Source organism: Hyperoodon ampullatus (assembly GCF_949752795.1).
Source record: "Hyperoodon ampullatus genome assembly, chromosome: 1".
NCBI classification, from domain to species: Eukaryota; Metazoa; Chordata; class Mammalia; order Artiodactyla; family Ziphiidae; genus Hyperoodon; species Hyperoodon ampullatus.
The window spans coordinates 34,575,080-34,592,993 of NC_136914.1; the positions used below are offsets into that span (position 1 = coordinate 34,575,080).

The 17,914-nt window shown below is 34.7% G+C and overlaps 1 protein-coding gene across 2 annotated transcripts in view; it reads right to left on the minus strand.

The window, feature by feature from the left end:
- TLL1 (tolloid like 1) overlaps positions 1-17,914 on the minus strand; it is a gene marked incomplete at both ends in the record, with an annotated part of 266,853 nt that overhangs the window by 117,914 nt on the left and 131,025 nt on the right. For both annotated transcript variants that reach the window (XM_079702857.1, XM_079702856.1), the window contains 2 exons: positions 5,176-5,300; positions 12,793-12,898. In XM_079702857.1, coding sequence (XP_079558983.1) covers positions 5,176-5,300; positions 12,793-12,898 — 231 coding nt within the window. The remainder of the gene's footprint in view (positions 1-5,175; positions 5,301-12,792; positions 12,899-17,914) is intronic.

Below are 17,914 nucleotides of genomic sequence, written 5' to 3' on the forward strand. Positions count from 1 at the left end.
TAGAAGAAAAAACATATGTGAAAAGTTCCATAACTGTGATCTTGGCAATGATTTCTCAGATATTGGCACTAAAAGTACAGGCTTTTAAAGCAAAAATAGACAAGGGGGACTACATCAAACTAAAAAGCTTCTGTGCAGTGAAGAAAAGAATCAATAGAGTGAAAAGCAATCTTCGGAATGGAAGAAAACATATGCAAATCATGCATCTCATAAGGGGTTACTATCCAAAATATATAAGGAACTCTTACAATTCAATAGCAAAAAAAAACAAACAAAGAACAACAAACCCCAAATAACCAAATTTAAAATGGGCAAAGGACTTGAATAGACAGTTCAAAGAAGACATACCAATGGCCAATAGATACATGAAAAAAATGCTCATCATCACTAATCATCAGGGGAATGCAAATCAAAACCACAATGAGATATCACCTCACACCTGTTAAGATGGCCATTATCAAAAAACAGAAAATAACAAGTGTTGGTGAGGATGTGGAGAAATTGGAACCACTTTAACTGTTGGTAGGAAATTAAAATGGTGCAGTCACTGTGGAAAACAGTATGAGTTTCCTCAGCTATTATAAATAGATCTACCAAATTATCCAGCAATTCTACTTCTGGATATTGATGCAAAAGAACTGAAAACAAAATCTTGAAGAAATACACACACTCACATATTCATTGAAGCATTATTCAGAGTAGCCAAGAGATAGAAACAAACAAAATGTCCATCACTGGATGAATGAATAAAGAAAATGTGGTATATACATACAATGGAATATTATTCAGCCTTAAAACAGAAAGAAATCTGTCATGTGCTAACAACATGGATGAACCCTGAGGACACTATTATAAGTGCAATAAGCCAGTCACACACAAAAGGACAAATACTGCGGGAGGTTTCTAAAGTAGTCAGACTCAAAGAGGTGGAAAGTAAAATGGTGGTTGCCAGAGTTTGGGAGGACAGGAACAGGGAGCTGCTGTTCAATAGGTATAGAGTTTCAGTTTCAGCCATGCAAGCTGGAAAGGTTCTAGAGATCTGCTGTAAAGCAAAGTGTATATAGTTAACAGTACTGTATTGTGCAATTAGAAATTTGTTAATAGGACAGGTCTAATGTTATGTGTGTTTAACCAAAGTTAAAAAGTAGTTAATAATAAAAAGTTTTTTATTCTATGATCCATCTCACTTTTGCATCACATGATTCTAGTGTAACTTACCTCTTCCAAGATAGAAAATTGTGTTTGAATTGTATAAATGCTACTTGGATTGTGTGTGTCTGAGAAATTATTACAAATTCTTGTGTTATTAACAATATGGTTAAATTTACTGCTGATTATATTTACATCTACAGATATTTTCCCAAGCAAATGTCTGCAACATCCACCAAATATCAAAGATTGAGAATCCTTTTTCCATTTTTTATAAGAACACATTTATAACTTTACTAACTCTAAATAAAGCAGACAATAATGTATTATGTATATCTCTTCCCCCCAAATCTTGATAAACTCTAGAGTAGGGGAAGAAATAAAACTATATCTAATAAACTTAGCACTACCTAATTAACTTTTTCATACATCCATGGCTTCCTTAAACTTTTATATGTAATAAATAAAATTTAGATTTAAAATTTTAAGATAAGGAATGTTAAAAGAAATCCCAAGTCATCTGAGCCATAATGGTTAATTAATGATTAATTACTGAAATATTTTAAAATCTATTTCAATAGAAAATCCCTAGCCAAGTTTGAATCATCTTTGAAGATGAAGCACAAATACCAACTCCAAGAAGCCTTCCTCATTCCAGGGTGCAGCTCAGTTTAGGCACCCCTCTCAGAACTGCTTTAGCATCCTTTACTGATGAGATTTACTTCCTCAACAAGTAATATTGTCTGTATAATACCACAGATGATTGGCTATTTGTGTGTATAACTTGTGCTTCCTTCTCTGTGGCCATAATATCTGGTGCAGTACTTTTCCCATGTTAAAGCAACTATTTCATTCATACAACAACTAATTATTGAGCACCTAACTTATATCTGATTCAGAATACCCTGAGGAAAAAGCCTAACTCCAATCCTAAAGATTATACTCTAATTATACTCTAATGTGGGAAATGACAAGTGAATTGATGATTATAGGAGTAAGACATAAGGCCAGAATCAAATAAAGCATTTATCAACATGGGAATCCTGGGAGACCAGCGAGTTTTTAAGTAGGAGGTTACATAGGAGCCAAATTCTGAATATGAGTTAGGATTTAGCCAGGAGGCAGTTAAGAGTTTTCTGGCTGGAGGAAGAAGTGAGAGGCAAGCATACTGTAGTGTCAGGGACTGAATGAAGTAGAGGTGAGAAACTAAGCTGTAAGGGAAATAACTAGAGAAGAGGCTGGGGGAAGAGGCAAGGAAAAATCTTGAAGGAGACATTGAGAAGGAAATCAGCCTTTATCCTAAAATAAGCAGAGTAAGATTTGCATATGGAAAAGTCACTTGAACAGCAGTGTGGCCACCAAACTAAAGAGATGTAAGGATGGAGGGAAGAGCTTACTTAGGAAGCATTGTAGCAATCCAGACAAAAGATGATGATCCCTAGGATAGGGGATTCACTTCAAGAACGTGAGATAGATACCAAGAAGGCAGCAGGACTGACTAGTTGTGGGAAGTGAGGCGAAAGGAGGAAGTAAGTAAGAATGCCTTCCAGGTTCTGGCTTGGAAAGATCTATGTGTGGTACCATCAACTGAACTAAGGAATGTTTTATGGGGGAAAAATAAATGGGTCCATGAATAAGTGGGAAAATAGCTAAATTCTTTCTGCATGTTCACAATATATTTTTACCACGAATTGTACATAAGCACATATATCAAGTGTATTCTGGCTGGAATCACAGAGCATTATATAAGGAATTAAAGAGATTAATATTTTAGGTAACTAAAAAGAACCTCATATTAATTAAAAAATAATTTTAATGTATGAGTGTTTAAAAGGTTTCTAGTATTCGAATTCCATGAACACTGAAACTAGTCTTCCACCCCTGCAACCACACAGATGTGCATCCATAGACGTGGATATCCTGTACATATACTGTATGTTTAGCAACAATTTTAAATTTGTAAACATAGATTTGTATGTGGGTTCATAGATTTGTATGTGGGTTCATATGTGAATACACATACACTTTTATATAATAATGAACATTCTAATCCTCAGAAGCTCCTTTATTTTTAGATATTAATGTACTTTATTTTCTCCTAGTTTTATTATGTTACTTGACATTTAATTAAAGAAAATTTACTGAGAGAATATTATGTTTGACAGTTGGCATAACTATGAAGTAGTTATAAGACAAAAGTTCATGGGACTACAGAAAAACTATATTAAGAGAAAATGCAAATAAAGACAAGAGACTGTATTAGAAGAAGAGTTCAGCTTCAGGAGTTTAGAAATTAAAAAGGAAAGTAATCCTAAAATTAGATCCAAGTAGAGAAGAATACATTTAGAAAATGCGAGTCACAAGAAAAAGAAGGCCCCCAAAAAGAGAGAGAACAAGAGAACAAGTGAATCATTTATGAAGAGAAGAAGATGCACCACCACTCACACACACCAGAGGGGATCTCTTTCACAAGCAGACTGCTGATTACCGGGATAAAGGGAAGATGAAGACCATTCTCTGCCCCATGTAGATGTTTCTATATGTTAATGAGCAAATATTACATTTGTTAATGAATCAGCTAACCCTCTCTTGTACTCTACAAAGAAAGTTTCCTGGACTGGTACCAATAATCACAGTAAACTTAGTTAATATAACTTCCCAATAATTAAATATATATATATAAATAAAATTTAAGCAAAGCCTATGTAAAACTTCAGTGATTAATATACCCATCTTATCTCTGAATGTCAGTACAAATTATTAGAATAGCAGCCAGTTAAAAAGTTTATAGTTATTTTACCACTTGTGATCTTAGTATCTGGAACAAAAAGTGAATTCCATAGGTATTAGTTTCCATAAACAAAAAAATTTGGGAAAAGTTGTGTTAAGCAAAGTTAAGCATTTTTTTTTTTTTTTTTTTTTTTTTTGTGGTACGCGGGCCTCTCACTGGTGTGGCCTCTCCCGTTGTGGAGCACAGGCTCTAGACGTGCAGACCCAGTGGCCATGGCTCACAGGCCCAGCCGCTCCATGGCATGTGGGATCCTCCCAGACCGGGGCACGAACCCGTGTCCCCTGCATCGACAGGCGGACTCTCAATCACTGCGTCACCAGGGAAGACCAAGCATGTATCTTTGATATAAGCTATTTCAAGCATTTTGAGTATATAGGAGGTGCATAGAGTAATAAGTATTTCCAGTTTGGAAGCAGAATCTTTTCTTTCTTGGACCAGTAATGCATTAGTGTTCCCTTGGAACATTGTTATTAAGATCCTCCTTTAATCTTTTTTCACAAGTTTATCTAATAGCAAATATTTAGTAGTTCACTAGAAACATGGTTAGAACTTATTTTTTTGCAACAAAGTTATAAATTCCACTTAATTAAATTTAAATTTATATACTGTTAATGATGGTGTTTGGAAGAAAAGATCAATCAGGACTGAATTCTGAAGTTGAAGTAAAGGATATTCTTTTTATGTTGGCAAGGAAGCTCTTAATTTGACTATGAAATCATGCAACCATTTAATAACAACTATAAAACAATGTTTTTTTCTCTTTTACTAATTAAATTAAAAGAAATAAAGCTTACTATCCCTGTTCTTGAAATTTGATCCCTAGCAATTTGTTTTTAATTATACCAATGTGTGTTCCAGAGTTCTCTCCTATTTCATTTTATTATTAGCAACTTTAAACTGAATATGTCAGTCACATGCCAGCATGAAAAGAGACAAGTAAACAGTTGAGTAAATTGTGGCTCGGGCTTCCCTGGTGGCGCAGTGGTTGAGAGTCCGCCTGCTGATGCAGGGGACACGGGTTCGTGCCCCAGTCCGGGAAGATCCCACATGCCGCGGAGCAGCTAGGCCCATGAGCCATGGCCACTGAGCCTGCACGTCCGGAGCCTGTGCTCCACAACGGGAGAGGCCACAACAGTGAGAGGCCCGCGTACCACACACACAAAAAAATGTGGCTTATTCATCTGTAAGAGCACTATCAGGCACAATTATGCTTCTGAGTTTGGGTGGTGCAATACCTGGACATCTGTACAGCTTTCTCGCCTGTGCAATATCTCCTTTGCTTAAACGGGTTCGCTGACCAATTGCTGGACGTATGCCATTATCATCACGTGAGGGGAGAATGGTATCCAGAAACATCCCCCTGAAAAAAATCAGAAGCAAGTCACACATAAGTCACCAAATTAAGACACATATATTCCTTACAAATATGTTTCTTTTTCAAACTCAAACCAATCAAAGGAGAAATATATCAGTGTTAACATTTAAAGAGTGTGTCAGACTTCCAAAATACTTTCATCAAAGTAGAAAATTGTGTGCTAAATGTGTATGGCTAATATAAAGTCAGTGATGGCATTCACTTTTTCCTTAAAAATGTATATTATTTGTTTTTGAAAATCTAAAATTCTTTATAGTCCTTATCAAGTACACTATGGTTCTTGTTTTGGTGGCTCAGGATCTAAAAATACTTAAATTACCAAGTTGTCAAACAATTCTTCCTCATAGAGATCTATTTTCTTAAGAACAGCTTATAATAAATATTTTTTAGATTACTAAACTTGTAAAAGTCAAACAAAACAAGTATGTTAATATTTTTAAATTAAACTACTAATTTAACCTAAGTATTTTTTGAAGTCAAATTATTACAGTACATGTTACAAGAACAAGGAAAAACAAAGAGTGTCAAATTTTAGGAAGTTTAAAGCAAAATAATTTTGTCACACACACATATACATATAGTGTAAAAACTTCATGGTAAAATTTATAAGCAAAAAAAACCTAACTAAGCAATGCACTAATAATGCTAAGCTACAGATACTGAGCTTTTTCACACCCAAGGTTGTGATACAAACTTGCTGTGCATGACTAAAAATTGTGAATATAGTAAACTAAAGATACAGTCTAATTTTGCAATGAATATTAACATTTGTAGCTCTAAAGAAAGTAACTGAGCTTAAAATTTAAATGGATTCGGAGACTATTCCAAATGGTGAGGAAGTATTGTATAAAAAGAGACATTTTTTATAAAAGTGTTTTAAATTAAATACAATTATTAAAAAAAACAAACTTTGAAACTAGGATGAATGATGGGACAGTTTCTTTCCAAAATTTTTAAACGAAAAATTGTATTTAAAGTGCAGGATAAAAGAACAACATTTTAGGGTTTCCCTGGTGGTGCAGTGGTTGAGAGTCCGCCTGCAGATGTAGGGGACGTGGGTTCATGCCCCAGTCTGGGAGGATCCCACATGCCACGGAGTGGCTAGGTCCGTGAGCCATGGTCGCTGAGCCTGCGCGTCCGGAGCCTGTGCTCCGTAATGAGAGAGGCCACAACAGTGAGAGGCCCGTGTACCGCAAAACAAACAAACAAACAAACAACATTTTAGCTCTACTTTTTCCTCCTTTAAGAAATATTTACTGGGAATTCCCTGGTGGTCCAGTGGTTAGGACTCTACGCTTCCACTGCAGGGTGTATGGGTTTGATCCCTGGTCAGGGAACTAATATCCTGCATGCCGTGTGGCGTGGCCAAAAATAAATAAATAAATAAAATTTACTGAGCATTGTAATAGACCTATAGACCTGAATTTATAGCAGTAAATAAAAGCAACAAAAATTCCTCCCCTTAAGATTCTCACATTCTAATGGAGGGAGAAAGTCTTTAACAAAGATTAATAACTGAGGTAGTGACAGATACTTTGGAGGAAAATAAGGAAGAGAAGATGGATATTGATTATCCACTGATGGCATAGCTTTTAAAAAGAGTGATCAAAGAAAAGCTCACTTGGAAGTTGACATTTTAGCCAAACATCAAGGAAGTGAAGGCGAGGTAAATGTGGGTAACTGGGAGTAGAGAGTCACAGAGAGAAAGAACTTTAAGAAATACAGCAACCCTGAGATTGGAGGATGCTTTGTTTGAGTGTCAGAGTTTAACTTTTAACCTGAGGAAATCTCTTAATATGTGAATGATGGTAAACAGAGGTGTGACATGATCTATAAGTAATTTATGAGTAACCTCCCTAGCTTCTAGGTAGGAGTGGTGATCTTTAGGTAAAACCCAGATAACTCAAATAGATACTGGAACTCTTTTAAAACCAAATCTAAGTCTCTACAAAACTCCATATGTATACTACCTGAGATGAAGGTAGGGAGGGGGAACTAATGATCATCAAAAGTGAGAGCTTGCACACACTTAATAAAATACAACTCCAGCTAGGCCAGTGCAACTGAAGGGGAAGTTGAGCTACAGGGTAGCACTGAGAAAAGTTATTATTCAACTTTGCTGCACAAATCAACAGATACATTAAGTAGGTAAGTCCAAATTAGTGAAGTGTTACAACTTCTGCAGTACTTCAGTACTAATGGAGTATTTACTATTTTCTATTCCTATTTCGAAAAAAAAAAACCTGTAGTTTTTGAAAAAAATTGTTTTTTCCAGTTTTCAAAAAAAAATAAGATTCAATTTTAAAAGGTCAAGGACATCTTGGAGAAGATATATTCAAACTCAGGCGATAAAATGATGAATTTTGGCTCATTTAATCTATGGAGGTAATCTGCCTTTCATTTGTATGGGTGTCAGTCACCCATTCTTTTGATCTTTCTTTGTGGTCAGAAAGTTAACAATTCTCTCCTTCCACAACCAGGACATTAAGCAATGTAGGCTCTTCCTGAACATTCTTTCAGACAGACCTTAGTTGTGGTCACTTACTAATCTTCATTTGTTTTACCTACATTAGAAGTGTGAATTAACTGTGCTTTTCATAAAACTTCATAAAATTTTACAATTCTCTTATTAGAAATGGGCAGTTCCAGTATGCAATCATGTACATTACAAATTATTTATGCATATAAAGCCCCCTATATGCAGCCCTGTTCTTCCCACAGTAAGTACCTAAATCTGCTCATGGGAAATATTGATGAAAACAACTAAAACTTTTATAGACTATCTGGGTTCAGAATAGAAGAAACTATAAAACTTCAAATACTTACATTAACAGAATGAAGGGCAAAAGCCACATGTTCATCTAATTGATGCAGAAAAAGCATTTGACAAAATTCAACACACTTTCATGATAAAAACACTCAGCAAACTAGTAATAGAAGGGAACTATCTCAACATAAAAGGTCATATATGAAAAGCCTACAGATAACATCACGCTCAATGAAAAACTGAAAACTTTTCATCTAAGATCGGGAAGATGGCAAGGATGTTTGCTCTCACCATTTTTATTCAATATAGTATTGAAAGCCCTAGTCAGAGAAATTAGGCAAGAAAAAGAGTCAAAATGTATACATGTTGAGAAGAAAGAAGTAAAGTGATCTCCGTTTGCAGATAACACGATCTTATATGTATAAAATCCTAGTGAGTCCATCCAAAAACTATCAGAACTGATAAATGAATTCAGCAAAGTTGCAGGATACAAAATCAACACTCAAAAATCAGTTGCATTTCTATGCAATAACAGTGAACAATCTGAAAAGGAAATTAGGAAAACAATTCCATTTAAAATAATATCAAAAAGAATAAAACACTTGGGAATAAACTTAACCAAGGAAGCAAAAGTCTTACACACTGAAAATTACAAAACATCGCTGAAAGAAATTAAAGAAGACACAAACAAATGGAAAAACATTCTATATTTATGGATTGGATGACTTTATTTGTTAAGATGTTCACATTACTCAAAACAATCAACATAATCCCCATCAAAACCAAAATGGCATTTATTGTGGAAATAGAAAAAATAACAGTTCTAAAATTCATATGTAATCTCTTAGGACCTTGAATAGCCAAACATATTTTGGAAAAAAAGAACAAAGGTGGAGGACTCACACTTTCAGATTTCAAAATATATTACAAAGCTTAAGTAACTAAAACAGTGTGATATTGGCATAAAGACACACCTATAGAACAATGGAATTGACCAGGAATAAAATATACCCTAGTGTATATAATGACCTTTTACAATGGTGTTAAAGGTATTGACTCAATGGGGAAAAGATAATCTTTACAACAAATGATGTTGGGAAAACTGGATATCCATGTGCAAAAGAACAAAGTTAGACCCTATCAAAGCTATATATAAAAATAACTCAAAAGAGATTAAAGACCTGAACATAAGACCCCAAATTTTAAAACCCTTAGGAGAAAACATGGGGGAATGGGGGAAAAGCTTCATGACATTGAATATGGCAATGATTTCTTGGACATGACACCAAAAGCATAGGCAACAAAAGCAAAAACAGGTAAGTGGGACTAGATTTTTAATTAAAAAGCTTGTGCACAGCAAAGGAAACAATCAAGTGAAAAGGAGAGAAAATATTTGCAAGATATATATATCTGATAAGAGACCAGAATATACAAAGAAATTCTATAGCTCAACAATAGAAAAATGGAGTAATCTGATTTAAAAATATGCAGAAGATTTGAATGGAGATTTTTTCTTTTTTTTTCCCCATTGTATATATGTATCACATCTTCTTTATCCATTCCTCTGTTGATGGACATTTAGGTTACTTCCATGTCCTGGCTATTGTAAATAGTGCTGCAATGAACACTGGGGTGCATGTGCCTTTTTGAATTATGGTTTTCTCTGAGTATATGCCCAGTAGTGGGATTGCTGGGTCATATGGTAGTTCTACTTTTAGTTTTTTAAGGAACCTCATACTGTTCTCCATAGTGGTTGTATCAATTTACATTCCCAGCAACAGTGCAAGAGGATTCCCATTTCTCCACACACTCTCCAGCATTTATTGTTTGTAGATTTTTTGAAAAATAAATTTATTTGTTTTATTTTATTTATTTTATGTTTGGCTGCGTTGGGTCTTCATTGCTGCATGTGGGTTTTTCTCTGTTTGCTGCGAGTGGTGGTGCACAGGCTTCTCATTGTGGTCGTTCTCTTGTTGGGAGCACGGGTTCTAGGTGTGTGGGTTTCAGTAGTTGTGGCACACAGGCTCAGTAGTTGTGGCTCACGGGCTCTAGAGTGCAGGCTCAGTAGTTGTGGTGCACAGGCTTAGCTGCTCCGTGGCATGTGGGATCTTCCTGGACCAGGGCTCAAACCCATGTCTCCTGCATTGGCAGGTGGATCCTTAACCACTGCACCACCAGAGAAGCCCTGTTTGTAGATTTTTTGATGATGGCCATTCTGACTGGTGTGAGGTGATACCTCATTATAGTTTTGATTTGCATTTCTCTAGTAATTGGTGATGTTGATGGCCAAGCATATAAAAATATGCTCAACATCACTAATTATCAGAGAAATGCAAATCAAAACCATAATGAGACATCATATCATACCCATTAGGATGGCTAATGTCAAAAAATTAAAAAAACAAAACAGAAAAGGACACATGTTGGTGAGGATATGGAGAAATTGGAACACTTGTGCACTGTTGAAGGGATTGTGAAATAGTGCAGCATCTAAGAAAAAAATGATGGAGGTTCTTCAAAAAATTAAACATAGAACTACCATACAGTTCAGCAATCCCACTTACTTCTGTGTATATATCCAAAAGAATGGAAAACAGGATCTGGAATAGATATTTGCATACCCATGTTCATGGCAGCGCTATTCACAGTAGCCAAGAGGTGAAAGCAACTCAGATGTCTATCAACAAACGAATGAATAAACAAAATGTGGTATATGCATCCAGTGGAATATTATTCAGCCTTAAAAAGGAAGGAAATTCTGTTATATGCTACAACATAGATGAACCTAAAGGATTTTATGCTAGGTGAAATAAGCCAGTCAAAAAAAGACAAATATTGTGTGCTTCTACTTGGTATCTAAAGTAGCCAAATTCATAGACACAGAAAGAGGAAAGGTGGTCCAGAGGCTGGCAGTGGGGCGGGGGGGAGAGGAGACTTGTTTTTTAATGGATATAGGGTTTCAGTTTTTCAAGATGAAAAGTTTCTGGACATCTGTTTCACAACAATGTGAATGTACTTAATACTACTAAATTGTACATTTAAAATTAGATAATACAGTAAATTTGATATTGAGGTTTTTTTACCACAATAATAAAAAAATTCAAATACTTTGGAGGTGGTGGCTGAGAGCTGTGTGAAACATTTCCTCTCATGATATTCAGAACAAAAAAATAATGTGAATTGGATCAATTCTTCTAACAGGTAGTTACAGTTACTTTCACTATAGGAATATAAGTTTATTTGGGAAAAGTGAACAGGTAAATTTTGAAACAATAACAGAAAATAATAGTTCAAGGCTAGTTGTCATGCAACTCCAAAGTTAGGTGTAGGGGGTGATAAATTGCAAGAACCTCGTGGTTTATGGAAAAGGAACAATTTAAAGACATAAAAGGATTACAGGATAAGGGAAAATGTATGTTTCAAACTTTGGTATAGGTTAATTTTCTACCAGGGACAGAAAGAATAAATTACCTGTCCCATTCTCCAGTACCTGCTCTATTCCAAAGAATCTAAGCTCAGTTTATTTCTAACTAATATAACTCAACAGTATAAGAGAAGCACTTTGGCTAAACTGGTACCCAAATCCTCATTTTTCACATGTTTCTAAAGAAAACTCAATTCCAAGCATGAAAACAAAGCTTTATAATTCTTTAAGATTAATTTCAGGCCAAGTTTATGGATGTATTTCTACTAACACTTCAATTCAATTCAAAAAACAATAAGTATTTGCGTAGTTATTATATTTGAATAAATATATACTTCAGAATATAATGATTTTTAAAACACAATTAACACTCAATTATGTTAATAATAAAGTTTGGTCATAAAAATGCATAATTTAAATATTTATCCAAGTATTAAGAGTTTGTTTACACCCTTCTCTACTTATTACCACAAATTTTTTTTTAAAAACAGGGAATTAACTTGAATTTACTGTCTTCTTCCTGACCCTGCCTTTAAACATAGATATTAATGAATTGTGAAATGGGCCTGGTGATCAGAAAAGAATGAGTGGAATGGACATGAGTGTAAAATGGGTATAAAATGGGAAAAAGATATGACTTCAACGGTTTTAACAGTTTCAGATTCCTTACCTGGAAACCATTGCCTCGAGGACATCTTGTTTAGAGCGAAATAGATCAAAACCCAAATTTATTACACTCTTAAAAATTAGCATTCAGTCACTAATGAAATAATTTTAAGGTTAATAACTGGAAAGTATGTGAAGTAAAATATCTTCCTAAAATGTTCTCTGAGAATTATTTTACTATAGCATTTTTCAAGTGAAATTAGTACTTGAGCAACAGAAAACACAGAATAAAAACACAAGTCACATGGAGGGTATAACATTCCAACTCAGCAACTGAGCTCGCTATTTGACTTGAAATGCCTAATTTCCATTAATAGTGCTTTGCCAATTTAACATGCTGATTGGTTTGGTAATCATTTTATTTGAACTTTTTAAGATTTAAGAATATCAAATAATTCAAACAATTTTAATTTTTACTTAGAATCTATTTATTTGATAGGAAACGTGAAAATGTGTTTTTAAAATCTCAAATGTCTCTTGTTGGCTACAAAACCCAATCAAATATATTTATAACAGCAATATTTCAAAGTGGTTCTAGTTCTAATTTTAAGCCTAGTTTTGTGAGGAGCCACATAGAGGAAAGGAATTAAATGTCAAAAGGTATAACCTGAGACTCCAACCTTGAGAAGGTGTTCCTGGCATAGTGCATGATACTGTCAAAATCATATCTTTCTCCAAGCGAGTTCACTTCTCCAGGCTCCATCTTCAGAAAATTGTACTCTTGACCTAAGAATTAGGCACAGAAAGCATTTCAGAAGCCTCTTAACAGACAGAAAAGAGAACAGAAGAGCCCTTCCTGCCTCTATCTGCTCTCTACCAAATGCTGATCGCTGATCTTCATGATGTTGTATTTACACACTAACACCCAGGTACTCGCAAAATGGTACATCCAGTGCCACTGCTTGCACTTGAATATCTTCCTGAAAGAGTAATATTGAATTTCATTAATAAGTTAATTTTGGCAAAAAGGTAGATTACCAAAAGCATACTTTGGATTTGTTTTCTTTGTATACTCTTTCACCTTCTCTAAATATTTATTTCTTTAAAACTACTGTTTTTTTTTTTTAACAAATTGTGATTATAAAAAGTTACATTTTTACTTAATGTTTCCCACCTTTCTCTTATGACTATATTTGCCAAGATCAAAAAAAAAAACCTTCCTATTTGTGTTAGATTCTATGAAACACTGGGAAAAATATAAAAACTATACTTGTATGTACACAGAACATTGCAGGCGTTTGCTATGTGACTTTGTCACTAAAGATAAAACCAGAGCAGCTGAAACAAGATTCTCTTTGATGAAAAGGAGGCTCTACTTGGAGGGTTTTTTTGGTCAAGAGAATGTGATTCGGAACTTACTTTTTCATTTTTTACTTTTCACGACTGCTATTTTACCTTCTGGACATCTTCATGTTAATAGACTTCTCAACTGCCTGTTTGTATCTGTATTGTAATATTATTTCTTGAAATTTGAAAATAACATAGTGTTAAATGTGTAGATCTACATCAGTGGTTCCAGAGGCAGAGTATTTCCCCAGAGTTAAGGTTTCAGTGATTCATTTTTCACAATTTTAGCAGCCAAATATGGCTGCTTTTATAGCTTATTTTGAAACATCAAAGTGTAAAGTTGAGTTATTAGGCTTCCAAATTCAAGGCTGGAGTTCAAAAAAGAACTATTATTGTACAACAATTATGTAATTATTTTAATTTTATTCCAACTACCGTATTACAGCTGAATATAAAAATATTACATTAAAAATTTCCCAAAAGGCAATAAAAAAACTGAGTGATGCCACAGAGCATAATATCTTTCCTACATGTGATAAGGAAGTCTGATATACTCACGAGCATTAAAGATAAAACAATCAGCCTGAAGTTACAGAACCCAAGTCCCAGAGTAAAGTGTTTCAGTCCACCTTACAATGAATTCACACAATACATAGTTTTCAATGAACTAAGCACACCATATAGTGAAATACATGTTCCACAAATCTCTGGTTTGTCTGTCTGTATTACATCTACTCTCGGGAAATACCCTGCATTATCTTCAACCTTTGATAGAAGTAACTGTTAAAAACTCTCTTCTTCATGAAACATGGTAAGTATATTTTAGTACAACCAACTATAAGGTGAGATTTTTGTAAAGCTGTGGGGCTGATTTTTTAATATTAATCTATAAGCCACTGGAGATATCAAATTTCAAGCGCAATATTTGAGTATACTCTCTAATTAAAGCAAGATGTTTCGTAGAAATTTCTGAAAGTGGAACATGAAGCAACTTCAGTAATACATTTTGATGTATATAACTGAGCAGTTACCATGTATGTGACATAGTGTTTTGTGCTAGTTAAAAAGAACACAGCCATACTTGGTCCAAATAAAGAAAAGCAGACATTTCATAACAGAAGAGAAGAGGATCAGAGATAGAGAGCACAAGTGGAACTCACCCTAAACAATTTTTAAAAAAATAACAACCTCCTTCTTGAAGGCATGTTCTAAAGTGGATTAAAGTAATCCAATCTTTGTACCAAATTGGCTCCTATCATAGTCACTAATTTTGCATATAAATGCAGCTAAAGTCCACACTTATTAGACGTTGCCCTAGAATAACACTTGATCTAAAATTTCTGAGCCAAAGTAAGTCACAAATTTGCTGAAGATTATTCTCCAATATGAATTTTTCATACTAGAATTACCTTGCTATGGTACAGTCAGCCTTCAGTATCTGCAGGGGACTGGTTCCAGGAAGCCCTTGGATACCAAAATCTGTGGATGTTTAAGTCCCTTATATAAAATGGTTTAGTACAATGAATAAGAAATTTCGATTCAAAGGTTGGTTGAATCCATGGATGCAAAACCCTATGAATATGGAGGGCCAACTCTCCATACATACAAATGATTGCAAGTGAGTGAGAAAAGTGGGAATAATCATATGTTGAGAATATCATTGAATCCAAACAAGGTATGACAAAATGTGCATGGAGTTCCAAATACTCAGGACATCTCATGTAATAAATTGTTGTTTTCTATTAGATTGAATGTTGACTCAAAATATAAGTCAACATTATGAGTCATATTGACTCAAAAATATGAAAAGCCATAAATTGTTTAGCACTGTGTTAAGTATTATACATTTACATACTATTTATACATTTCAGCTTGTTTTAGCTACATAAATTTATGTTGAACCAGAGTCCTATATTTAAGAGCAAGAATCATTCTTGGAAGATACTTCCTTTATAAGTTATTTTGTCCACATAATAGAGGAAACAGTAACTGTGGTTGATAGAAAACTTTTCATTTAGTTGGTAGTTGGAGGAATTTTCAGAAATATTATTTTCTCTTTGTCTCCCAATGATATAAAGTATAAAATGAACCTTGATACCGGGTCAGGAATTAGTCTTCTATATTGGGAGTATAGATGTTATTTACTTCTCTTTCAACACTACAGATTACTTATTTATTCTTGAAGTGATCTCTTCCCTGTAACATCACATTCATTGATTTTTCTCCTACTTCTTAGACCAAACTTTCTTAATCTTTTGAGAGATATTCTACAAAATGTTGCTTAATATTGGTGTTCTCCATATTCTACCCACAATCTTATTTTCTTCTTCCTACAACATTTTCCTAGACAGTCAAATCAACTAACAAATTTCTATCTCTAGATATCTTAAAGTCTAAACTCACCTTTCCTTTGTCTACTAAATATCTCCACTTGGACTATTTAAAGGCTTCTCAAACTCAAGGATATGCTAAACGAAATTATTTGTCTTTCTTCCTCTTAAAAATATGTTTCTTTATCCATATTTCTTAGTTAATTTGAAGGTGCCACCATTCATCCTGTTGCCTAAAAATAAAATCTTGAAGATTTGCTTTCACATGATGTTCCTCTTAAAATATTTTTGAAAGATTATTCCTCTCCTTCTTCTTGGCCTACACCACCCTAACTGAGGACTTAGTCATCTCTTATAAACGATTTATTTACATTTCTAATAGGTTTCCCTGATGTCACGTTCATCCTGCCCACCCCAATATCCCCATTCTCAGTTAATAATCCCTACAGCTGAAAGAATTTTTTTTAAGTAAATATATTTTTTATTAGTTTCTGCTTTATAACAAAGCGAATCAGTCATACATATACATCTGTTCCCATATCCCTTCCCTCTTGCAACTCCCTCCTTCCCACACTCCCTATCCCACCCCTCCAGGTGGTCACAAAGCACCAAGCTGATCTCCCTGTGCTATGCGGCTGCTACCCACTATCAATCTACCTTAAGTTTGGTAGTGTATATATGTCCATGCCTCTCTCTCGCTTTGTCACAGCTTACCCTTCCCCTCCCCATATCCTCAAGTCCATTCTCAAGTAGGTCTGTGTCTTTATTCCTGTTTTACCCCTAGGTTCTTCATGACTTTTTTTTTTCCCTTAAATTCTATATATATGTGTTAGCATACGGTATTTGTCTTTCTCTTTCTGACTTACTTCACTCTGTATGACAGACTCTAGGTATATCCACCTCATTACAAATAGCTCAATTTCGTTTCTACTTATGGCTGAGTAATAGTCCATTGTATATATGTGCCACATCTTCTTTATCCATTCATCGGATGATGGACACTTAGGTTGTTTTCATCTCTGGGCTATTGTGAATAGAGCTGCAATGAACATTTTGGTACATGTCTCTTTTTGAATTATGGTTTTCTCAGGGTATATACCTAGTAGTGGGATTGATGGGTCATATGGTAGTTCTATTTTTAGTTTTTTAAGGAACCTCCATACTGTTCTCCATAGTGGCTGTACCAATTCACATTCCCACCAGCAGTGCAAGAGTGTTCCCTTTTTTCCACACCTTCTCCAGCATTTATTGTTTCTAGATTTTTTGATGATGGCCATTCTGACCAGTGTGAGAAGATATCTCATTGTAGTTTTGATTTGCATTTCTCTAATGATTAATGATGTTGAGCATTCTTTCATGTGTTTGTTGGCAGCCTGTATGCCTTCTTTGGAGAAATGTCTATTTAGGTCTTCTGCCCATTTTTGGATAGGGTTGTTTGTTTCTCTGCTATTGAGCTGCATGAGCTGCTTATAAACTTTGGAGATTAATCCTTTGTCAGTTGCTTCATTTGCAAATATTTTCTCCCATTCTGAGGGTTGTCTTTTGGTCTTGTTTATGGTTTCCTTTGCTGTGCAAAAGCTTTGAACTTTCATTAGGTCCCATTTGTTTATTTTTGTTTTTATTTCCATTTCTCTAGAAGGTGGGTCCAAAAGGATCTTGCTGTGATTTATGTCATAGAGTGTTCTGCCTATGTTTTCCTCTAAGAGTTTGATAGTTTCTGGCCTTACATTTAGGTCTTTAATCCATTTTGAACTTATTTTTGTGTATGGTGTTAGGGAATGATCTAATCTCATACTTTTACATGTACCTGTCCAGTTTTCCCAGCACCACTTATTGAAGAGGCTGTCCTTTCTCCACTGTACATTGCTGCCTCCTTTTTCAAAGATAAGTTGACCATATGTGTGAGGGTTTATCTCTGGGCTTTCTATCATGTTCCATTGATCTATCTTTCTGGTTTTGTGCCAGTACAACACTGTCTTGTTTAGTGTAGCTTTGTAGTATAGTCTGAAGTCAGGGAGCCTGATTCCCCCAGCTCCGTTTCTCGTTCTCAAGATTGCTCTGGCTATTTGGGGTCTTTTGTGTTTCCAAACAAATTTTGAAATTTTTTATTCTAGTTCTGTGAAAA